This window comes from Electrona antarctica (assembly GCF_951216825.1).
Source record: "Electrona antarctica genome assembly, chromosome: 5".
Taxonomy (NCBI): Eukaryota; Metazoa; Chordata; class Actinopteri; order Myctophiformes; family Myctophidae; genus Electrona; species Electrona antarctica.
Window position 1 is genome coordinate 49,468,699 of NC_136810.1, and position 26,998 is coordinate 49,495,696.

Sequence of the window (26,998 nt, forward strand, 5' to 3'; positions counted from 1 at the left end):
CGATTTTTCAAAAATAGCAGACCTACAAGCTCGTAGCGCGCCACTCGGTGGCGCGCTATGAGCTTGTAGATCTGCTATTTTTCAATAGCTAAAGCACAACATAATGCTAACACCAAAAGGGGTTCCCGCCCAAAATGGGTTAAGATGTGAAGGATGACTGTGAGTATGTGGGCCATCAGTTACACATCGGTTTTGGTTGGATAACTAACTATGGAGAAATGATTCTGTCAGGGAATGGGTTCAGAGATTGAATATCCAGTGCAGGGAGGTTACAACGGTGAAAGTGTGTGTGTGGTTTCTGTTACACTCACACATACACAACTGAACGGTCTAATGGCGTTGTGAAGCTGGTGCTGACAATGCACGTGTCCCTGGCGTGTCTATGACCTTCATCTGGGATGGGCAGTGTTGATGATAACGTGGGGCTTACATAACCAGACACAGCGCATCACCAAGTGTTTCTAGATGTGAGGCAACAGCTCTAGCGAGTGCCCCACCGTCCGTGACCCCAAAATCAAATAGATTCGTAACATATCTTTTGAGTGGTGTAAACCACTCCTACAACTGGCTTTGTTAGTTTACGTGTCTGTCTGTCTGTCTGTCTGTCTGTCTGTTCGTACCAAAAAATGAGCACGGTTGCTATGGTCACGCAGTTCACACAGGTGTGATTTCATTACGTCAGACCACAGCTGATCAGTCTATATAAGACCTTACACCACTCAGTTCACACAGGTGTGATTTTTTCTTAAACACGCCACATTTGTGAGACACTAAAGCCCGATTAATACTCTATATTGCATGAGCGGATGTCGCTTGCGGAAAATAACACAATCTACTTGCTTTAAGATTGGCTATTTTCGGCACACGACGACGAAGTGTAAACGCCTGCATCGGCTTACGTTCAGCTTGCACTTGTACGAAGTAGCCCAGCGTCAGCGCCATGGTCTGCGAGTCCAGGGTGCTCAGGGTCTTGGCTGCGGTGGTGCCGGTGATGGGGGACCCGTTCAGCTGGGCGTAGTAGGTCATCTCTGCTGGGTTCTTGGGCCCGGGCAGCCGCCGCATGCTGACCATCTAGGGGGAAAGGGGAAGGGGGGGGGGGGGGTTGGTAGGACAGTAGCATAATGAAATAGATATACCTCTCTGGTTCTTTTATTTCCCTGCATTAACCCATTTTGACCCGAGATCAGATTCTAAAAATGTCTACATCCTGATAGTTTTCTGAAAAAGCTATGTTTCTATGTGAGTCGTTCTTCGATTTTTCAAAAATAGCAGACCTACAAGCTCGTAGCGCGCCACTCGGTGGCGCGCTATGAGCTTGTAGATCTGCTATTTTTCAATAGCTAAAGCATAACATAATGCTAACACCAAAAGGGGTTCCCGCCCAAAATGTGTTAATGTTGAACGTTTCTTTTCATCCCCAGTTTTATATGCATTAGGCAATGAACCAAACCCTCATTTGACATGATTGCTTTCCAAAGATGGAGTGCAGCGATTATTTTCCCCCCCCGCCTTGAATATGATAATCAGGTACTATGATTATACTAGTAGGAGGAAGATTAAAATAGAAGAGAAAATGTGTGCAGAAAGTCTTAAAATTATGTTGACATTAACAGTTCATTAAGTATACCTTTTCTTCACCTTAGCACCACCCACCTGAACTTAAGCCTCGCCCACAGCTGTTGTTGTATCATAAGTGGTGTATTTTGATTGGGCCTTTTGATTCAAAGGCTTTCAGCTTTCAGGAAGAAACCAATAATACACAGGGAAGACATATTTGAATATTCTAACCACACCTGGGGGTCTATAAGAGTAATGTTAACTCAGACACATGTGTACAACACAGAAAAAGTACTACAATCACGGCACTCCATCTTTGGTTCCATTCGGAGTTACAGGCTGTAAGGAACTCTAGTGTTCCCAATGATCAACCATTTTGTTTTGAACCCCCTCGAGCAGAGACGAAATGTTTTTATAATAGTCATGGGGGCCCGCCCACACAAGAGGTGTTAAGGTGCCAGACTTGGATGGTTAGAGTGGCGCGATTACATACAAAGTCAATGCAAAGACGAGAATTGCGCAAACGGGCGCGGCGCGGCCTGGCGCAGTACAAACGGGACGAACCGACTAGGAGAATATACTATTCAGGTCTAATTCCTCATCGGGGCTCGAGCCCCGCCTCCCCCACGGAGAATACGTCACTGCCCTTGAAGACCAGTGGGGGTCCCCAGGCCCCGCGTTGATCATTAAAGCACTGCTTTAATGATCATGAACCAACCACTACAAGAGAACTCCGGGAGAAAGTTGACTCATCTGAAATCTCAATTTCCTGCATGTCATCGTATATCAAACTGAATTTCTTTTTTGTGAGACATCACACAGATTAATCAAGTCTGGCCATTTGATTTAGTCATGAAACAGGAGGATGTGTGTATTAACGTGCCAAGAGGGTCTCTCCCACACCAGCCCTGTGTCTGTCTGTCTGTCTGCCTGCCTGCCTGCCTGCCTGCCTGCCTGCCTGCCTGCCTGCCTGCCTCTCTCTCTCTTTCTCCAGCCATAAAACTGGCCATCTGTGACTTGCTATGAAAAGAAAAGAAAAGAAAAACACCAGGAGGAGTCATGTGAGGGTCGCGTAGCGGCCCGAACCTCTAGTTTTATAAATTTAAAAAACAAAAAAACATGAAAAACATGAATACAAAGTAGTGAAAATAGCCGATCTACAATCTCACAACGCTTAATGTAGATGTGCTATTTTCACTAGTTTCGGGGGAAACATCTAATCCAGGGGTAACCAACCAGGGGTTCTCGAGCTACCAGTAGCTCGCACGAGCCATTCAAGTAGATCCCGGAGTGAGCGGGTGTCAGACTGACAGGCAGCCAGTATACCAATACACAGAACGTGCATTTAGAATAGCTCGCAGTGATGGCCCCAGACATGTGTTGGACCATCAACTGCGGAGTTCGTTTGTTTGACTATTATGCACAACTTGTGCATAATAGTCATGCATATCAGAACAGAACAGTATAAAAACCCACAGAGCTAAACAGCCTCTCACTCACTACTATACCTACACAGGCAAGCATGCAGTGACTACTCTACTCTGACTATGGAAGATCTGGCGGAAATAAATCATAATCATCAATAATCATTTCCACCAGGAATGGGAGCATGCATCCTTCCGACTTAGCCATGTTTTGGCTCAGCGCAATTAACCATTTACGGACAGGGACATGGTTAAAGAATTGTTGAATGTCACGGTGGACTGCTTGTTTTCTAACCATAAAAACAAGGAGGAATTTAAAGCATTGATACAAACGTATTCAAAGACAAAATGTGAATACTTTTCACTTCAGTTTGACGAGTCCACTGATATGTCACGGACACCGCCCAGCTAATTGTGTTTTTCCCTGATTTTACCACCAAAGAGGACTTTCTCGCCCTTATTCTGTTGAAAAAAAGGACCCGGGGTGAGGATGTGTACAATGCATTCAAGGATTGCGTGCATGAGGACAAGATTCCTCTTCATAAAATCCTATCAATGACAACAGACGGGGCCCCAGCGATGCTTGGCGTTCAATCAGGATTTGTGTTTGCATTAATTAACTTCGGATGAAATGGAGATTTCTGAACTAGCAACTGACTATCCACTGGAGGACAGAGCTAGAAAGCAGGACTTTTTTGTTCACTTGTGAGCAGAGAGAAGTATCCCCTGCTTGTGTCTTGTGCACTCAAATGCCTATACTTTGGCTCCACTTACTTATGTGAAATGGCCTTTTTACAAATGAAAATAATAAAATCCAAGTTTAGAACTCGTATGACTCACATCTTAATGACAGCCTCAGACTGGCAATCACTAACGATGAACCAGATTTCAAAACGCTTGCAGATAATGTGAGTCACAGCAGTCTCATTAAAGGTGGGCTGACACAGAGAATGTGAGTCACAGCAGTCTCATTAAAGGTGGGCTGACACAGAGTATTGTATCCGTCACCATAACTGTTCAAATATATGGTCATGTATGCATTTGTCATTTGAACATCTGTAAATGTGAATATTCATCGAACTGAGAAACTAAATATTGTGCTATATAAGCACATTCATTTCATGTCCTTTGCGTTTTGTTTTATTCAAAAAAACTCAACAAATAAGATAATAATATGTATATTTCTAATACATTTGTCTTAATATTTAAGCATTAATTATATAACTATCAGTTATTTATTCTTAAACTATAGTCTCTGGATGTGTGCACATGCATTGAGCCTGTCAGAAATTGTTGTTTTTAACAAATTTTAGTGGTAGATCATGGCTTACAATAGGCCTTATGCAGGCGACACTTCCGCGTTCAGCTTGGGCCGCCGGAACGCTTCCGGTCGGGAGAAACTCATTCACTGTGAACGTACGGTCGTGATTTTGTAGGAATAAAGTTCAGTACTTTATACAACACTATTTCATTTGATAATGTGATGCCATAGTTTTTCATAGTTTGTATTATTTGTGTTGCGACGTTGACATGATGACATGAGTTAGAAACGTCTTAAATCTCCTGTTAAAAACGAGAGCTCTTCATGTATTTCTCCGTTGTTGCCATGTCCGCTTGTTATAAGCGACTTGGGGCTTGGCTTCTTTTCATAGACCTGGTTGCTTATTTCTCTCACACAATCTGGCAACACCGGTTGTTTACACTGCTGTGTATAACAGCTGGAGACAGGTAGGTGTCGCCAAATTGTGTGAGAGAAATAAGCAATCAAGTCTATGAAAAGAAGCGAAGCCCCAATTCGCTTATAACAAGCGGACATGGCAACAACGGAGAAAAGCTCTCGTTTTTAACAGGAGATTTAAGACGTTTCTAACTCATGTCATCATGTCAACGTCGCAACACAAATAATACAAAATATGAAAAACTATGGCATCACATTATCAAATGAAATAGTGTTGTATAAAGTACTGAACTTTATTCCTACAAAATCACGACCGTACGTTCACAGTGAATGAGTTTCTCCCGACCGGAAGCGATCCGGCGGCCCAAGCTGAACGCGGAAGTGTCGGCTGCATAAGGCCTATTGGGAATAAAATGGGCTCTTGGGCTTGAAAAGGTTGGTTACTAATCTCTCTTTTGGGTCACGGGCTATAAAAGGTTTGAGGACCACTGGGTGCACTGGCCGGTGTAGCTCCCCCCAGTGGTGGCTCCCTGCTGGAGCGCTGCCTCCCAGCCACCAGGAACAGAAGAGTTCATAAAGTGACGGTGTAGCCATAGAGTTATAAAGGATAGAGGTTGGACTGCCCCGCCCCCTGCTATTCATTTCGATGGAAGTTGCTCAGTGGCGTTTTGAAGCAACCGGAAGAACGTCTACTTCCGCATTTCTTTCGACGCACAGGGTTTCCTCCTGCTAAATCCACAGGCCCGCCTGCAGTCCCAGCTCTGACCAGTAGGGCCGAGTGCTTCAATGTTGGCCAGCCCTTCTGGGGGCTTGGGTGTAGCTCCCCACAGTGGTGGCTCTCTGCTGGAGCGCTGCCTCCCAGCCACCAGGAACAGAGGAGTTTATAAAGTGTACCTGGACAGTGTAGCGCCCCACAGTGGTGGCTCTCTGCTGGAGCGCTGCCTCCCAGCCACCAGGAACAGAGGAGTTTATAAAGTGTACCTGGACAGTGTAGTGCCCCACAGTGGTGGCTCTCTGCTGGAGCGCTGCCTCCCAGCCACCAGGAACAGAGGAGTTTATAAAGTGTACCTGGACGGTGTAGCTCCCCACGGTGGTGGCTCTCTGCTGGAGCGCTGCCTCCCAGCCACCAGGAACAGAAGAGTTTATAAAGTGTACCTGGACGGTGTAGCTCCCCACGGTGGTGGCTCTCTGCTGGAGCGCTGCCTCCCAGCCACCAGGAACAGAAGAGTTTATAAAGTGTACCTGGACGGTGTAGCTCCCCACGGTGGTGGCTCTCTGCTGGAGCGCTGCCTCCCAGCCACCAGGAACAGAAGAGTTAATAAAGTGTACCTGGACGGTGTAGCTCCCCACAGTGGTGGCTCTCCTGGAGCGCAGGGCGGCCCTGCTGGAGCCCGGCCTCCCAGCCACCAGGAACAGCTCCGCCAGACGCTGCTCCATCAGGCTGGCGAAGCTCTGGTAGTTGGCCTCCAGGGCGGCGCTGTCCACATCCTGGATGACTGGACGCACAGACAGAGGGTTAGGAGCAGCGCTGGGAAAAAGTACCCACATTATTTATACTCATGTACTTGAGTGAAAGTAAAAAAGTATTATTGTGGAAACTCAATATAGCGTGCCTTATTTTGATTGACATATATGATATTGTGACCATATTGTAACTGTAATCTACTCATATGACATGCATGAATGCTCTCTGTACGTATGTGTACTTGTATATTATAGGCTTTGCTTGTGCTCACAGTAAACTTGTTTTCCAAGTGTATGAGTATGTGACAGCCACATGATGTCCATGACACCAGGTCAGCATGTACCAGGTCACCGTGATCTGATAGTGTTATTGATGGTTAAAGGAGAAACCACACGATGCCTTACAGTAGTTAGATAGGGGAGTGGGACCATATTCTTTTGTTCTATATATCTTTTGTTCTATTGTGTGTAATTATTAGACATAATGGACATAATTTCTATAGATTTCTATACATGCTTTGTGTGCTGTTGTCTATAGTATGTACAAAAGAAATCTATTCAGACTCATGTATAAACAAGACTCTTTAGAAATCTTTAGAGAACAGGGGGTTCCTTTTGTGTGTATTTGTGTGTTTTTTGTGCACTGTTTGTGCATGTGTTTATGGTGTACACTTTCTGTTAATGTGTGACCCTCTCCTGCAGAGAGTGGGATGCTAGAACCGTCTCATGCCTTTTTGTCTCTATTGACAAAAGTCACTCATTAGGACATAATTGAATTGTAATGTCTGTCTGGCTGAGTGAGTGTGTGCGTTAGTGAGTGATCCTTTGGAAAGAGGGATTTCTTTTGTGTTATTATTGTGTACACTTTCTGTTAAAGTGTAACCATGGCATGCCTTTTTTGGCTCTATTGACAAAAGCCACTCATTTGGACTTGTGCTTTCTGTTAATGTGTGACCCTCTCCTGCAGAGAGTGGGATGCTAGAACCGTCTCATGCCTTTTTGTCTCTATTGACAAAAGTCACTCATTAGGACATAATTGAATTGTAATGTCTGTCTGGCTGAGTGAGTGTGTGCGTTAGTGAGTGATCCTTTGGAAAGAGGGATTTCTTTTGTGTTATTATTGTGTACACTTTCTGTTAAAGTGTAACCATGTCATGCCTTTTTGTCTCTATTGACAAAAGCCACTCATTTGGACTCATTGGACTTGTGACGACTCAAAGCCATTGAATTGTAATGTCTGTCTGGCTGAGTGAGTGAGTGAGTGTGCGTGCGTGCGTGCATTAATTGCATGGACTGTTCCCCATGGATTCAGTCTGTCTGTCTGTGTGTGAGAGATGTAAAGGAGCCATAAGCCTTTGGAAGTAGGGTCTTTCTTTTGTGTTATTAGCAATAATAGCCAAGTACAGGTTTTTGTGATCACTTTCTGTTACACTTTAACAGTCCCGTGCCTTTTTGTCTCTATTGACAAAAAAGCCACTCATTTGGACTTGTGACAACTCAAAGCCATTGGAGTGGTTGTAATGGATAGGTCTGGCTGAGTGTGCGTGCTTGCGTGCGTGCATTATTGTAAGGACAGTTCCCCACTTTAGGGGCTCAGTCTGTCTGCCTGTGTCTCACTCGTAAAAACTTTGGGTACAGTGAGTGTGTGTGTGTGTGTGTGTGTGTGTGTGTGTGTGTGGGTGGGTGTGTGTGTGTGTGTGTGTGTGTGTGTGTGTGTGTGTGTGTGTGTGTGTGTGTGTGTGTGAGATGTAAAGGCCAATCTATAGAAAAAGGGGGCTTTCATTGTAATTCATGAACAAAAGCCTTTTGTTATGGATAGGTGACTGCTAGAACTAATGGACTAATTACTTAATTAGATCTCTCTCTGTGAGCATGTGTTGCATGCGTGCATGCATGTTTTAGGGTGGTTGGTTTATCCAATAACTTTAGAAATATAATATATATAATATAATATTATATATTGAATCCATGATTGGGCAACAGTGTTAAAACGGTGTTCACCCATAACTCTGAGACATCCTGTGACATAAGAGCTGTAACTAGTACTAAAAGTAAAACATTTCGTAAAATACATGCCGGTATAGGGCATGCATGTTTAAAAGTATAATTGTGATTATGATTATGAAAAATGATTATGGGCATGTCTTTTAGACCACTAGATTTTAGTTAAACAGAACTGTCAAACATTCATGTTTTGACAGACTGCAAATAATTACAGTAACTGATGGTCTGCTAACATTTACACATTTTAACCAAATACATGCGTACATGCGTACATACATTTACACATTTTAACCAAATACATGCGTACATGCGTACATACATTTACACATTTTAACCAAATACATGCGTACATGCGTACGTACATACATACGTGCATACGTACATACATACATGCATACATACACGTGTATGCTATTATTATGCTTTTTGCTTGATTTTATATGACTGGACATGACTATATTCTATACCAAGCACCAACATGATGTTTGTTACATTTATTCAGTACATAAGTCTAACCATTAATCACTGATACCATTTTTTCTTGTGTTTTAAAGTTACTAACGTATGTAGAAGTATGAAGAAAATGTGTTAGACACACTTTTAAAAATTATACGAAAGTATCAGATCTACAATCTCCCAATGCATCACAATTCACTGCCATTGTTTTATAGAATGCAATGGCAAATTATATTGAATACACACAAATTATATTGAATATATTGAATACGCTGTATTCTACAGCAATAAGCATGAGCAGAGACCTCTAGTTCTCTAGTTTCTCAGCGACTTGCAAGAGTCACCGAGTCAAGTTTTTAAAACTGTAGTGTTTATGATAAGTTTATGATATAAATATATATATTGTTAATCATTCATGGGTCCTACAAGGGTTTTGCTACAGAGGATCTGAGCATTTCATCGGTGTAATACCGGTTAACACCACTACATCCCCATGCACTGGGGTTACACCCCCCTATGGGTTGTAAGGATCTTGGATCATTTAATTTTTGGGTCTAGAGTATGGGTTATGTGGTTCACAGTCCGCTAAAATCATGGAGAGCAGGCAAACAAATGGAATCTTAATGAAGCTAGGTTTTATGATTATAGGGGGATAATGATCAGGCATGTTGGGGGTAGCCAGTATGGGGATCATGAGTTATGTTTTGCTAGTAAATGTAGCATGTTTATAATTGTATCGACTATTCTCTAGACTAGTATTTTAGACTTTTTAGACTAATTCAGGTTTTCATTGCTCAATGCTATTGGTGATATGGTAACCAAATGCCCCACTGTATAGGGACCTGACTGTATAGAAGTATATAGTATAGTCTGGCTATTTATATGGCTTTCTATGGGGATGGTTTACTGTCTAACTGATTTTCTATCACTATGTCTACAACCTAGGTCTATTATCGACAGGTGGTGGACAAATGGAACCCATTAGATATCTAACTCTTCTATCTATTTGGCTGCCTTGTGCGTGTGCGGAACCACAAAGGGTGTAATACCATTTTTTTTACTGCACATAGGCAGTGAATTTAAGTATTGTATGGAGCAATTCCGCTTATCACCAGTGTTTCACCACTACAAATCTGATGTGATTCTAGCCCCTAATGCATTTTTTTTTAAACCCCCGGAGGCCACCAGAGGGTGTTGAGTGGGTAAGGTGGCCTAGTGTCAGTATAGTGGTTAACCAAAACCCTTATTATAACCTTTATTATATCTCTAACTCTTGAGAGTTTGTAAAATGCCAAGCCAAATACAAATGCAACAATTACACAGCATACAGAATAGTATGAGAACCATAGGTGTTTACGATTTTTTGTAAGTAGTAGCGGTCAGAATCTATGATATTACAAGGAGTCTAATATTTTTTCTGCTATTATTTGGTATCCTTCAGACATGATGAGGCTCTTACATGTAACATATCTGTCCTCTCTAATTATATTACAATATGGTTATGTTATGCTCATAGGGAACAGTGGTTCAAGCAGTAATTATTGTCTTCAGACATTGTATGATCAGGTTATTAACCAAAACATTACAGGTAGTACATCATAACCCCATATGGTCTGGTGGTTCGACTCTCGGTGTGGGAAATATGTTTTAAATTATGGTGAAAGTTAATGATATCCACCTAGTGGGCAATTTCTAAAGATGTTGATCAACCAGTCATGCAAACGATTTCAGTACCATAGATAGCAATATGTCCCATATTGTTAGGACTGTAGGACATCTTATGTAGACACAGAACTCTATAGTGCATATGTATTGGTTAATCATACAGATATTCCACTGATGGATTGATGGTAGGTTACTAGTTAGCATATGTTTCATGTTGATAATCTTTTTATGATTGTGATTTTACGGGAATTCATATGGTAAAATGCCTAAAATTGTATTCTATTCTATCTATCTTCAGCAGCACATACACAAAAAATGATACAAAAGCAAACAACAACCATACAACAGCAGAAAAACCTGACAAAAATGTACACAAACGTAAACAAAACACACCAGACAAAACAATACATGACAAACAAAAACATGAACCATAAAAGACATTGACAATACATGACAAACAAAAACATGAACCATAAAAGACATTGACAAGATACAACAAACAAAAAATACGAAACAAAATAAATAAACTACACAGCAGACAAAGCACAACACCACAAAAAAAAACTGGACAAAACACAACAAAACAAAAACAAAACACACATTAAACAAACATCATGACACAAAAACAAAACAACAATTATACAACAGCAGAAAAACAAGACAAAAATTACACAAAAGCAAACAACAACCATACAACAGCAGAAAAAACAAGACAAAAATTACACAAAAGTAAACAAAACAAGTAAAATGACAACAACAATACGATACAAAATCAAAAAAAGCTACACACCAGACAAAACAATACATGACAAACAAAAACGCGAAACATAAAAGACATTGACAAGACACAACAAACAAAAAAAAAATACTTGACAAAACACAACACGACAACAAAAAATAACTTGACATTGAAGTATATGACTAAACGTGTAGCTAGATGGAATAGGTGGATGTACACAGACATGACCCCGCTACTCATACATTTCCAGATCATGCGGTCATAGTGTCACCAACAGGTGGTTTTTGCTAAAACCCATTTTATTTTGGGACCAAAATAGTTCAAATCATCAGCTGCCCTCCACGACTGAGAAGAAAGGGTCTATAATGTAGCACATTATAGTGCTATCACGAGACCCACAACATGGCATGGTTTTGTTTTTTATCTAGTATCTAGTCTAGTTTCCATCTATATAGTTGTATCCAGTAGACAAGATCTTGCTCAATATTACAAATTATTTACAATTTTTATTTTTATTTGTAATGATAAGACGTTTTTAGGGGGAAAACGTGTATTTCCTACACATGCAGCCCATACTTCACCAGTTCCCCACCTGGTGGGTAGATAATTATAGAACCAACAACATCCCAACAGTATTCTAACAGTATCCTACAGCTGATATCAGACAATGGTCTATAGTCTGTATCAGAGATACAGGACCCTGATCATGGTATAGTGTTACCATGAGACCCACAACCTGACAGGGCCTATTTTTATGACAGGGGTCTAGTTCCATCTATACAGTTGTATCTAGTAAACAAATTAACCTTTGGGGCATATCCATCACTTTACAGACCATTACATTTATTACTAAATCACTTTATTTGATCTTTTTCTGATAAACATACACCCTTGAAAAAACATGAGAAACCATGGTTTACCTATCCCCTATCATCTCACTAAATTTGGGGACTAGGGACATTGTATGGAAAAAGCATACATCTATGGCATGAAATCTGATGTGGAACATCGTATCTTAACATCTTAGCCAAAATAATAGGCTTACTATGATTAGGAAGACCAAATCGTCATAATAGTTCTCAATCATGGCTGAGGGTAGTAGGTAAAACAGGGGTCGCTAGATCATTTGTTCACCCAAAGTTGCTGTGAAACTTACAATATGCAATAAATATATATATATATATGTCAGGGCCTCAGTAAAATATAGTGTAAGGGAAAGGGATGCGATGGGCTAAATAAATAGGCATTTTCGGTAGATATTCGGTAAGATATTGTATTCATTGTTAAAAAACATGTATAATATAGATAGAAGTGGTAACTACTACAGTGGTAACTACCACTATTTGTGACTTTTTGACAGCATGATATTTGACTTGGGTACTCTCTGTCACAACTGGGAGGGCAATACAATTCAATTATCAATTCAATTATTTACAGATTTTTGGTGTCTCTGCATCTTTACACAAAAATATTATGGAATATGGTGTTAGGCGTGATGAATTCTATCATATATCATGATCATATTCTAATTCTATTTCAAAAGAGTCAACAAGTTGGCACATTCAACTTGAAAATACTATATTCAAGTTGTTTATGTTTGGGCAAGGGTCAGATTTTCAAACAAAATTAAAAACCATCACTGGGGATACAGTCATGTGGACACAGTCACTGTATATATGTTTACATACATAAACTATGTTGTTCATGGTGTACATACAAATATTATACATTGAGTCACTAATATGACTCAATATGATACCCCTTCTGACTAGACCCAATCATGCACTAACAAAATGACAACAAAATATACACATTTTTATGATTACATATTTTTATTATGATGGCATATTTAGGAAATATTCACCGTAGTCACTGTAGATGGTACACAATATCAGACCAATATATGTCTCAATACAGTACATACAATATACAATGTGTTACAATGTAATAATATGAGGGCAGAAAAACTGTATGCAATTGATATATCTTAGATTTTTGCGTGTATATAGGGTAAATCCTTCAACTCATTTAGGTGTGATTCACAGATTTTATGGATTTTTGACACTGGTACTACAACTCCGTGAGTTTCCAGTACCCGCACGAGTCCAGGTAGAAATTCATCATTCCATAGCTTGTTCGTTAAATCTTTAAAATGATTGTAGAAGTAATATCTAGGTGTAACACCCAAGCACGTGTGTTCGGTTTGGCTAGAATGGTTTATTTGGCAGCCGTTGCAACCTTCTCTCATCTGTTCAGTTATAGCATTTTGGAGTAGTTTAACAACACGTATTCTGATAATGTCTAAAAGTTTTGTACTGATCAACCCATCAGTATAGTCAAGGGGTAAATTCACTATGGATGGTGGTGGTGAAGGTATTGCAGTTGAAGTGTCATCATTGACATCAATGTTATGGGATTCAGGTGAATGTATGGGTGATGGCCATACAGAGTGTGAGTCGCGTGTATCATAGGAAAACATAGGTGATGATGGAGGTGAGCTACAGGGTGACATCTCATCATATCCATCATCGACAGGGTCAGCCATGAACCGGGGTGGATTGATGTACAACCAGGGATCCTCATCCATGGCCATCATGCTCTCATGGGTCCTCCAACAGGGGTTGTCTCCTTCACTTGAGCTGTCTTCCCCCATAGAAAAAGTAGAGTACTCCATAATTCTTACAGGGTAGTACTATGCTTTGTAACTATTGCAACTAGTGGTCCTTCGGATGTTTCTAGCTGCGAGGTGTATCTGCTGCCTCTAGTGGTCCTTTGGGGTTTCTAGATGAGGGGGTGGGTTGTAATAGCTCCCTCTAGTGGTCCTGCGGGCTCTCTAGCTAGTTAGAAAGCATAGCCTCATGGGGCCACGGTCTTGAATACAGGGTGGGTATGCTGTAAGTAGGAAAAGTAAGTCTAGAAAAACTCATCACACCATTGGGTTATTTTTTAAATATTGAAATATAGAGACAATTTTCAGACATTTCTGAATTGTAGCATTCTATTTCACTACTGATCAATGTTTTGAGAAATGGTATTGTTGCTGTTACTTCATCAGATTTAAGGATATTCACGAAGGCATGAGAACACTGTTCACTATTTTTATGGATTAAAATGTCCAGTAGGGTGATTGTAGGATCATCCAAGAATAAAAGGCTATATTCATCACGTTTTGTAAATAATCTTGCATTACAAACAATCTCAATTAGAAAATCAATATGTTTTCTTATGATTTCATAAAGATTCATCTTATTTCTCCGTATCATATTAGTAACAGTTGGTTTTGAGGTCACAAACATGATTATAACACAACCTATGTAGTGCAGACAATCTGGTATTCGTAGAAATATCCACAGAAATGTCTGAATATAACCCATATATTTCAGAAAACGTTTGAATATCTCCCACTTTCAATATTTCAAAAATCCAAATGCACATTTTGCAATTAATTTCACATTACACACAATCTCAAATAGAAAAATCTATATTTTTCTTAGGATTTCATAAAGATTCATCTTATTTTAGCATAGCATATTAGTAACAGTTGGTTTTGAGATCACAAACATGATTATATTACCCTCTATATAGTACAGAAAATCCGGTATTCGTAGAAATATCCACAGAAATGTCTGAAAATTGTCTCTATATTTCAATATTTAAAAAATAACCCAATGGTGTGATGAGTTTTTCTAGACTTACTTTTCCTACTTACAGCATACCCACCCTGTATTCAAGACCGTGGCCCCATGAGGCTATGCTTTCTAACTAGCTAGAGAGCCCGCAGGACCACTAGAGGGAGCTATTACAACCCACCCCCTCATCTAGAAACCCCAAAGGACCACTAGAGGCAGCAGATACACCTCGCAGCTAGAAACATCCGAAGGACCACTAGTTGCAATAGTTACAAAGCATAGTACTACCCTGTAAGAATTATGGAGTACTCTACTTTTTCTATGGGGGAAGACAGCTCAAGTGAAGGAGACAACCCCTGTTGGAGGACCCATGAGAGCATGATGGCCATGGATGAGGATCCCTGGTTGTACATCAATCCACCCCGGTTCATGGCTGACCCTGTCGATGATGGATATGATGAGATGTCACCCTGTAGCTCACCTCCATCATCACCTATGTTTTCCTATGATACACGCGACTCACACTCTGTATGGCCATCACCCATACATTCACCTGAATCCCATAACATTGATGTCAATGATGACACTTCAACTGCAATACCTTCACCACCACCATCCATAGTGAATTTACCCCTTGACCATACTGATGGGTTGATCAGTACAAAACTTTTAGACATTATCAGAATACGTGTTGTTAAACTACTCCAAAATGCTATAACTGAACAGATGAGAGAAGGTTGCAACGGCTGCCAAATAAACCATTCTAGCCAAACCGAACACACGTGCTTGGGTGTTACACCTAGATATTACTTCTACAATCATTTTAAAGATTTAACGAACAAGCTATGGAATGATGAATTTCTACCTGGACTCGTGCGGGTACTGGAAACTCACGGAGTTGTAGTACCAGTGTCAAAAATCCATAAAATCTGTGAATCACACCTAAATGAGTTGAAGGATTTACCCTATATACACGCAAAAATCTAAGATATATCAATTGCATACAGTTTTTCTGCCCTCATATTATTACATTGTAACACATTGTATATTGTATGTACTGTATTGAGACATATATTGGTCTGATATTGTGTACCATCTACAGTGACTACGGTGAATATTTCCTAAATATGCCATCATAATAAAAATATGTAATCATAAAAATGTGTATATTTTGTTGTCATTTTGTTAGTGCATGATTGGGTCTAGTCAGAAGGGGTATCATATTGAGTCATATTAGTGACTCAATGTATAATATTTGTATGTACACCATGAACAACATAGTTTATGTATGTAAACATATATACAGTGACTGTGTCCACATGACTGTATCCCCAGTGATGGTTTTTAATTTTGTTTGAAAATCTGACCCTTGCCCAAACATAAACAACTTGAATATAGTATTTTCAAGTTGAATGTGCCAACTTGTTGACTCTTTTGAAATAGAATTAGAATATGATCATGATATATGATAGAATTCATCACGCCTAACACCATATTCCATAATATTTTTGTGTAAAGATGCAGAGACACCAAAAATCTGTAAATAATTGAATTGATAATTGAATTGTATTGCCCTCCCAGTTGTGACAGAGAGTACCCAAGTCAAATATCATGCTGTCAAAAAGTCACAAATAGTGGTAGTTACCACTGTAGTAGTTACCACTTCTATCTATATTATACATGTTTTTTAACAATGAATACAATATCTTACCGAATATCTACCGAAAATGCCTATTTATTTAGCCCATCGCATCCCTTTCCCTTACACTATATTTTACTGAGGCCCTGACATATATATATATATATTTATTGCATATTGTAAGTTTCACAGCAACTTTGGGTGAACAAATGATCTAGCGACCCCTGTTTTACCTACTACCCTCAGCCATGATTGAGAACTATTATGACGATTTGGTCTTCCTAATCATAGAAAGCCTATTATTTTGGCTAAGATGTTAAGATACGATGTTCCACATCAGATTTCATGCCATAGATGTATGCTTTTTCCATACAATGTCCCTAGTCCCCAAATTTAGTGAGATGATAGGGGATAGGTAAACCATGGTTTCTCATGTTTTTTCAAGGGTGTATGTTTATCAGCAAAAGATCAAATAAAGTGATTTAGTAATAAATGTAATGGTCTGTAAAGTGATGGATATGCCCCAAAGGTTAATTTGTTTACTAGATACAACTGTATAGATGGAACTAGACCCCTGTCATAAAAATAGGCCCTGTCAGGTTGTGGGTCTCATGGTAACACTATACCATGATCAGGGTCCTGTATCTCTGATACAGACTATAGACCATTGTCTGATATCAGCTGTAGGATACTGTTAGAATACTGTTGGGATGTTGTTGGTTCTATAATTATCTACCCACCAGGTGGGGAACTGGTGAAGTATGGGCTGCATGTGTAGGAAATACACGTTTTCCCCCTAAAAACGTCTTATCATTACAAATAAAAATAAAAATTGTAAATAATTTGTAATATTGAGCAAGATCTTGTCTACTGGATACAACTATATAGATGGAAACTAGACTAGATACTAGATAAAAAACAAAACCATGCCATGTTGTGGGTCTCGTGATAGCACTATAATGTGCTACATTATAGACCCTTTCTTCTCAGTCGTGGAGGGCAGCTGATGATTTGAACTATTTTGGTCCCAAAATAAAATGGGTTTTAGCAAAAACCACCTGTTGGTGACACTATGACCGCATGATCTGGAAATGTATGAGTAGCGGGGTCATGTCTGTGTACATCCACCTATTCCATCTAGCTACACGTTTAGTCATATACTTCAATGTCAAGTTATTTTTTGTTGTCGTGTTGTGTTTTGTCAAGTATTTTTTTTTTGTTTGTTGTGTCTTGTCAATGTCTTTTATGGTTCGCGTTTTTGTTTGTCATGTATTGTTTTGTCTGGTGTGTAGCTTTTTTTGATTTTGTATCGTATTGTTGTTGTCATTTTACTTGTTTTGTTTACTTTTGTGTAATTTTTGTCTTGTTTTTTCTGCTGTTGTATGGTTGTTGTTTGCTTTTGTGTAATTTTTGTCTTGTTTTTCTGCTGTTGTATAATTGTTGTTTTGTTTTTGTGTCATGATGTTTGTTTAATGTGTGTTTTGTTTTTGTTTTGTTGTGTTTTGTCCAGTTTTTTTTTGTGGTGTTGTGCTTTGTCTGCTGTGTAGTTTATTTATTTTGTTTCGTATTTTTTGTTTGTTGTATCTTGTCAATGTCTTTTATGGTTCATGTTTTTGTTTGTCATGTATTGTCAATGTCTTTTATGGTTCATGTTTTTGTTTGTCATGTATTGTTTTGTCTGGTGTGTTTTGTTTACGTTTGTGTACATTTTTGTCAGGTTTTTCTGCTGTTGTATGGTTGTTGTTTGCTTTTGTATCATTTTTTGTGTATGTGCTGCTGAAGATAGATAGAATAGAATACAATTTTAGGCATTTTACCATATGAATTCCCGTAAAATCACAATCATAAAAAGATTATCAACATGAAACATATGCTAACTAGTAACCTACCATCAATCCATCAGTGGAATATCTGTATGATTAACCAATACATATGCACTATAGAGTTCTGTGTCTACATAAGATGTCCTACAGTCCTAACAATATGGGACATATTGCTATCTATGGTACTGAAATCGTTTGCATGACTGGTTGATCAACATCTTTAGAAATTGCCCACTAGGTGGATATCATTAACTTTCACCATAATTTAAAACATATTTCCCACACCGAGAGTCGAACCACTAGACCATATGGGGTTATGATGTACTACCTGTAATGTTTTGGTTAATAACCTGATCATACAATGTCTGAAGACAATAATTACTGCTTGAACCACTGTTCCCTATGAGCATAACATAACCATATTGTAATATAATTAGAGAGGACAGATATGTTACATGTAAGAGCCTCATCATGTCTGAAGGATACCAAATAATAGCAGAAAAAATATTAGACTCCTTGTAATATCATAGATTCTGACCGCTACTACTTACAAAAAATCGTAAACACCTATGGTTCTCATACTATTCTGTATGCTGTGTAATTGTTGCATTTGTATTTGGCTTGGCATTTTACAAACTCTCAAGAGTTAGAGATATAATAAAGGTTATAATAAGGTTTTTGGTTAACCACTATACTGACACTAGGCCACCTTACCCACTCAACACCCTCTGGTGGCCTCCGGGGGTTTAAAAAAAAATGCATTAGGGGCTAGAATCACATCAGATTTGTAGTGGTGAAACACTGGTGATAAGCGGAATTGCTCCATACAATACTTAAATTCACTGCCTATGTGCAGTAAAAAAAATGGTATTACACCCTTTGTGGTTCCGCACACGCACAAGGCAGCCAAATAGATAGAAGAGTTAGATATCTAATGGGTTCCATTTGTCCACCACCTGTCGATAATAGACCTAGGTTGTAGACATAGTGATAGAAAATCAGTTAGACAGTAAACCATCCCCATAGAAAGCCATATAAATAGCCAGACTATACTATATACTTCTATACAGTCAGGTCCCTATACAGTGGGGCATTTGGTTACCATATCACCAATAGCATTGAGCAATGAAAACCTGAATTAGTCTAAAAAGTCTAAAATACTAGTCTAGAGAATAGTCGATACAATTATAAACATGCTACATTTACTAGCAAAACATAACTCATGATCCCCATACTGGCTACCCCCAACATGCCTGATCATTATCCCCCTATAATCATAAAACCTAGCTTCATTAAGATTCCATTTGTTTGCCTGCTCTCCATGATTTTAGCGGACTGTGAACCACATAACCCATACTCTAGACCCAAAAATTAAATGATCCAAGATCCTTACAACCCATAGGGGGGTGTAACCCCAGTGCATGGGGATGTAGTGGTGTTAACCGGTATTACACCGATGAAATGCTCAGATCCTCTGTAGCAAAACCCTTGTAGGACCCATGAATGATTAACAATATATATATTTATATCATAAACTTATCATAAACACTACAGTTTTAAAAACTTGACTCGGTGACTCTTGCAAGTCGCTGAGAAACTAGAGAACTAGAGGTCTCTGCTCATGCTTATTGCTGTAGAATACAGCGTATTCAATATATTCAATATAATTTGTGTGTATTCAATATAATTTGCCATTGCATTCTATAAAACAATGGCAGTGAATTGTGATGCATTGGGAGATTGTAGATCTGATACTTTCGTATAATTTTTAAAAGTGTGTCTAACACATTTTCTTCATACTTCTACATACGTTAGTAACTTTAAAACACAAGAAAAAATTGTATCAGTGATTAATGGTTAGACTTATGTACTGAATAAATGTAACAAACATCATGTTGGTGCTTGGTATAGAATATAGTCATGTCCAGTCATATAAAATCAAGCAAAAAGCATAATAATAGCATACACGTGTATGTATGCATGTATGTATGTACGTATGCACGTATGTATGTACGTACGCATGTACGCATGTATTTGGTTAAAATGTGTAAATGTATGTACGCATGTACGCATGTATTTGGTTAAAATGTGTAAATGTATGTACGCATGTACGCATGTATTTGGTTAAAATGTGTAAATGTTAGCAGACCATCAGTTACTGTAATTATTTGCAGTCTGTCAAAACATGAATGTTTGACAGTTCTGTTTAACTAAAATCTAGTGGTCTAAAAGACATGCCCATAATCATTTTTCATAATCATAATCACAATTATACTTTTAAACATGCATGCCCTATACCGGCATGTATTTTACGAAATGTTTTACTTTTAGTACTAGTTACAGCTCTTATGTCACAGGATGTCTCAGAGTTATGGGTGAACACCGTTTTAACACTGTTGCCCAATCATGGATTCAATATATAATATTATATTATATATATTATATTTCTAAAGTTATTGGATAAACCAACCACCCTAAAACATGCATGCACGCATGCAACACATGCTCACAGAGAGAGATCTAATTAAGTAATTAGTCCATTAGTTCTAGCAGTCACCTATCCATAACAAAAGGCTTTTGTTCATGAATTACAATGAAAGCCCCCTTTTTCTATAGATTGGCCTTTACATCTCACACACACACACACACACACACACACACACACACACACACACACACACACACACACACACACACACACACACACACACACACACACACACACACACACACACACACACACACACACACACACACACACACACACACACACACACACACACTCACTGTACCCAAAGTTTTTACGAGTGAGACACAGGCAGACAGACTGAGCCCCTAAAGTGGGGAACTGTCCTTACAATAATGCACGCACGCAAGCACGCACACTCAGCCAGACCTATCCATTACAACCACTCCAATGGCTTTGAGTTGTCACAAGTCCAAATGAGTGGCTTTTTTGTCAATAGAGACAAAAAGGCACGGGACTGTTAAAGTGTAACAGAAAGTGATCACAAAAACCTGTACTTGGCTATTATTGCTAATAACACAAAAGAAAGACCCTACTTCCAAAGGCTTATGGCTCCTTTACATCTCTCACACACAGACAGACAGACTGAATCCATGGGGAACAGTCCATGCAATTAATGCACGCACGCACGCACACTCACTCACTCACTCAGCCAGACAGACATTACAATTCAATGGCTTTGAGTCGTCACAAGTCCAATGAGTCCAAATGAGTGGCTTTTGTCAATAGAGACAAAAAGGCATGACATGGTTACACTTTAACAGAAAGTGTACACAATAATAACACAAAAGAAATCCCTCTTTCCAAAGGATCACTCACTAACGCACACACTCACTCAGCCAGACAGACATTACAATTCAATTATGTCCTAATGAGTGACTTTTGTCAATAGAGACAAAAAGGCATGAGACGGTTCTAGCATCCCACTCTCTGCAGGAGAGGGTCACACATTAACAGAAAGCACAAGTCCAAATGAGTGGCTTTTGTCAATAGAGCCAAAAAAGGCATGCCATGGTTACACTTTAACAGAAAGTGTACACAATAATAACACAAAAGAAATCCCTCTTTCCAAAGGATCACTCACTAACGCACACACTCACTCAGCCAGACAGACATTACAATTCAATTATGTCCTAATGAGTGACTTTTGTCAATAGAGACAAAAAGGCATGAGACGGTTCTAGCATCCCACTCTCTGCAGGAGAGGGTCACACATTAACAGAAAGTGTACACCATAAACACATGCACAAACAGTGCACAAAAAACACACAAATACACACAAAAGGAACCCCCTGTTCTCTAAAGATTTCTAAAGAGTCTTGTTTATACATGAGTCTGAATAGATTTCTTTTGTACATACTATAGACAACAGCACACAAAGCATGTATAGAAATCTATAGAAATTATGTCCATTATGTCTAATAATTACACACAATAGAACAAAAGATATATAGAACAAAAGAATATGGTCCCACTCCCCTATCTAACTACTCCTTACTTTCCACCACAGATGATGGAGAGAACAGAGCGTTAGGAGAGAGGGGAGAGGATGAAAGAGTAGGAGACATGTTTTGGAAAGAGTGTGGGATGAGAACAGATGTGTGCAGGTAGGAAAAGGAGAGGAAGAGAGAGATTCAAGATGGCAGGAGACGACGAAGACGGATGAAGTGGAGAGGTGAGGAAGAGGGGACAAAAAGACAGCAAGAGAGGGGGCAGCATTGGTGGCTCAGGGGTAGAGTGGCTGGATGGCAACCGCAAGGTTGCCAGTTCGAACCCGGGCTCCCCCAGAGTTAGTGTCGAAGTGTCCTTGAGCAAGACACTGAACCCTTAATTAGCCCTTGACTAAATCCCACCCCAAAAAGCGATTGTCCAATGCCAATCCAAATAGTTTAGCAACGGTTGCTATGCAGGTCAAGCTTTCTTCGCTGCTAATGTGCCTATTGGATGGGTTGGGGAGGGACTTAGTGAAGGGCTAATTGCTCCTGATGTGCTGGTTGGTGCCAGCACACCAGTGAATGGTGTGTGAATGGCTGAATGTAAAGCGCCTTGGATAAAGGCGCTATATAAATGCACCAGAGAGAGAGAGAGACTAAGCATTCACTTAATTTATAAAACCTAAAATGTTATCTTTCAATGCAGAATTCTTTGTATTTGCTCCTCTAATTGTGCATATACAAATGAGATGTTCAGATGACATTTCCGTCTAAATGTCCTGTTAGTATGAGCAGATTGTTTTTGCGCATCCGGAAAAATGAAGAAATCGAAATTGGTAATTTTAAGTTTAGCTTTTTTTTTTCAAAGAGGAAATTACGGTGGACAGCAGAGATCAGCCTGCGCAATGCGATGACTGCGCTGACTGCGCGCGCGCGCACGCACGCACGCACGCACGCACGCACGCACGCACGCACGCACGCACGCACGCACGCACGCACGCACGCACGCACGCACGCACAATGGGAAACGATTTCTTCACAGCCAAGCTTGATGTGATTTGAAGTGATCTCTCGCTCTGCTCCAGTCAGGAAGATGTGAATTATACATCAATAGGTTTTCCAGGGAACGGAGTAGAGCTCTACTCACAAATACTGACTGGGAGAGACAGTGATGGAGGAGAGGAGAGGAGAGGAGAGGAGAGGAGAGGAGAGGAGAGGAGAGGAGAGGAGAGGAGAGGAGAGGAGAGGAGAGGCGACAAATAAAATGTGGCACAGAAAGTGACTTCCATTCTGCTGAATTGCAGAACACTGCATGAGCACAGAGTGCCAATATGTTTAACTAACTGCTGTTTTGTCCCATCAATACTGTTGTTGCCATAGTCTGAAAACCCACCTCTTCAGACTCCATCACTTGCCCTATAGCCCTGATGACCTTACAGGCGTATACAAAGGCCCAACTTATGTAACTTAGACAGCATTTTATGTAGACTTAGATAGCATTTTATGTAGACATACTGTAGCAGTTTTTGTAAACTTATAGCATTTTATGTAGACATACTGTAGCACTATAAAGTATACATGCATAAAGATATTACACTGTTACGTTCTTATGTTACGTATGATTCATGATAACTACTTATGTATTTGATGTATTGCTTTCTGTTCTTGCTTAATGTAATTCGCTCTGGATTAAGAGCGTCTGCTAAATGCCTAAATTGTAAACTGTTGTTGATTACCCAACAATGCAGGTGTGTGTACTGTGCATTACTGTAGTACCTACCTGTGGTCACCCAGTAGTGCTTGGTTGCTGATGATGTGTTGAGATTATGGTATTCCAGGGCTGGAGAGAGAGAGAGAGAGAGAGAGAGAGAGAGAGAAGGGAGGGGGGGGGGGGGGGGGGGGTTACAAAATGCAGAGAGGAGAGCAGTAACATCCAGTGGTGGAAAAATACTCAAAGTAAAAGTATCAATACTGTAATTCAGAAATACTATGTTACAAGTAAAAGTCCAGAATTCAAAATGTACTTGAGTAAAAGTATTGTCGTCAAAATGCCCCTTAGGTACCAAAAGTAAAATGTCCCATTTCAAGTTTTCAAATCTATACAAATCTATTGAAAATAGCAGCTCCAAGCTCACAATGCATTGTGTGCTTGTAGAGCTGCTATTTTCTATGCTATGCTCTCCTAAAATACCCGTCGTTCCTAAATGTCGTTCTCTCTCTCTGCCTGTATTCCAGCTCCTCCAGCGCCTCCCTGTTCACCTCTGTGTCCAATGCCTGTCTCACTTTCTCTCCCGTCTCACCTAATTTGATGTAATACCTGTTTCACCATCTGTCTGCCTCTGCCTTTATCCTCCAGCCTGGCTATCAGCCCAGTTTATTGTAGGTAATGACATTGCAGCAGTTGTTTTTGTTGTTGTTGTTGTTGCTGCTGCATGTATTATCTGACACCGTCACCCCCGCTGTAATCTGAGTTCCCAGAAGTTTTCGCCAGCTCCCGCATTACAAACGGGACTCGAGGCTCGCTGTGTCTGACATACACTAAAATAATGTCATCTCAGAAAAATCTAATTCTAATAATGACATGGCGTCCATGTGGATCTCTGTCGTAATGATGATGACATCATATTGATCAGGATCTTGATGGACGTCAAATGGATTGACAGCCTGGAGATGGATCCGAGACTATGAATTCACGAAATATGCCAAATTATAAATTAATTGCAATGTTGTAATTATAGTAACCTAGTATTCGCCGTAATGTTATGTCTACAACAACATGCAGGCAATTATACAATAAAGTGGGTGCATCTGTGCACACATTGAGCATAGAATAAACAGTCTGAATATGAGGAGAGAGGATGAAGGGAAAAACCTCAGGCTGTCATATATGTTGTTACATTGAGTATACTCACTTCTAATGTCCACCAATTAGTGTCATGAATACACATTTTTCAATAATGAAAGTTACCTATCCTCTCTTCTCTTGCCTCTGCCTGCACGCACTCACTCAAGTCACACACACACACAAATTCAAAATAACTAAAATAAATTGGTTATATTTCCAAGCCGCAAAGCTGCCACTGTCGCCGAGACTTGCATTTGACATTGTGTGTGTGCTTGCTCGCGTGTGTGCGCTGTGTGGTGGTGGTGAGCGTGTTTGTTGTGTGTGTGTTGGTAAGGAATTATTCCTGAAAAATCAGTATATGCACATAATGGAGACATATCTTTACCACTAAAGCTATTATGGAATTATTACCTTATATATTGCGCGTGCACGCACGTGCACACACATACACTAACAGGAACACAGGCAGGTTCCCTCACAGGTCAAAGTCATCGCGACCACCGGACAAATGTAAACAATGGGTTTGCAGGATGAGATGCATTGGGAGCAGAGTCCGGAGGGGAAGTGAACACGCGAAGGAGATGACGGATGATGGATCGGACCACCTGAGGGAATGAACTTATGATTGGCCAGAAGCATCATCCACAAACTCTATAATACTCTGTCTGTTGTCTGTAAACTTGGCTCATCGTACCAGATGATGAGTCCAGAGCTGATAATTCATTATGGGCTCTGCGGTAATCAATGTTGGTAACATCTGTCTCTGTTCGTTATAGTATGATTGTATAGGTTCACAAATATTATTGTTAGGCTCAAGCATAATTGTAACTAGTAAATAGGACATCAAAACGAATTGACTGAAATTGTAAATCTCTCTGTGTGTTATTCTTGAAGTTTTGGGTCATTTATGGGAATAATCATGTAAACGAACACGTGTGAATTTTGCACCTCTCTGGGGGTTAAAGGTGAAGGACCCAGAGGTCAAAGATTCTAGCAGTGTGTGTGTGTGTGTGTGTGTGTGTGTGTGTGTGTGTGTGTGTGTGTGTGTGTGTGTGTGTGTGTGTGTGTGTGTGTGTCTATTTTACCCTACGTTAATCAATCATTACTCCTTTCTGCCACATTCACTTTCTTGGGAACGTGCTTTCATGTGACAGCACATCACCTGTAGGTTAGATGGCAGATGCAGTATACGCGAGAGGGGGAAGCAGTAACGCACCCACGACTATAACACGTTACTGAATGGTAAAAGGTAAGTTACATTATTAGTAGCCTCGGAAACCCAGACGTTTTTATTTCCAGTAAGAAGAAAAAAAAGTCTGGGCAAAATCCCATTAAATTGTGGCATCAGTAGCGAGAATGGGTCTCTCTATCTGCTAATTACTGATGGTCTGCAGCTTTATTCAATTGACACACACACACACACACACACACACACACACACACACACACACACACACACTCCTCTCTCTCTCCGTCTCTCTAATTAATCAGGCTCATCTGCTGCAGGTGCGTCTAGTTTCTGGCAGCGGATCCTGTCGGGACTAGCTGCCTATGCCATAGAAAGCATAGGTCTGTTCCAGGCTACATTATTAGTTACTGCAAAAAGTAGTTGAGTTATACATTAGTAACGTGTTGTTAGTCCCAACACTGGATGTCATGTAGCCTACTTGATAGGGTGCATGCAGAATCACAGATAAATCAGATTCATAAACAATGTACAAGACATGCATTCTTATGTTTTTTCTTGCTGGCAGACAAGTCATCAAAATGTGTTAATTATTTCGGGATTCCTTGGAAGGAAACAGTTGTTGCTCCCAAAAACAACAAACAAAGACAGGCGAGATAGTGTCAGATGGGATGTTTACCCCCGCTGGGTGTTGGCAGCACACACACAGATACGTATCTGAACCGTCCAAGCTAAAATTAGTTAATTCAGAGGACATTGACCGTGGACGACTGCCCAAGGCACAATTTATTCAGCCGATAGATAGTACAGCTGTTTTCCACTACGACACTTCACAGATGGCATCTCATGAAGTAGAAACAACAGTGCACTTTTAGCCCATGTGCTAAAATGCAGGCCTGTGAACTCAGTTTCTCAAGTCTTATTCTGTA

The 26,998-nt window shown here is 39.9% G+C and overlaps 1 protein-coding gene across 4 annotated transcripts in view; it reads right to left on the bottom strand.

Moving 5' to 3' along the window:
- The window catches only part of kiaa1549la (KIAA1549-like a), a 154,632-nt gene that overhangs the window by 44,624 nt on the left and 83,010 nt on the right, over positions 1-26,998 (bottom strand). For all 4 annotated transcript variants that reach the window (XM_079500653.1, XM_079500652.1, XM_079500651.1 and 1 more), the window contains 3 exons: positions 23,819-23,878; positions 5,989-6,155; positions 900-1,071 (listed from right to left, as the gene is read on the bottom strand). In XM_079500653.1, the coding sequence (XP_079356779.1) occupies positions 900-1,071; positions 5,989-6,155; positions 23,819-23,878 (399 nt within the window). The remainder of the gene's footprint in view (positions 1-899; positions 1,072-5,988; positions 6,156-23,818; positions 23,879-26,998) is intronic.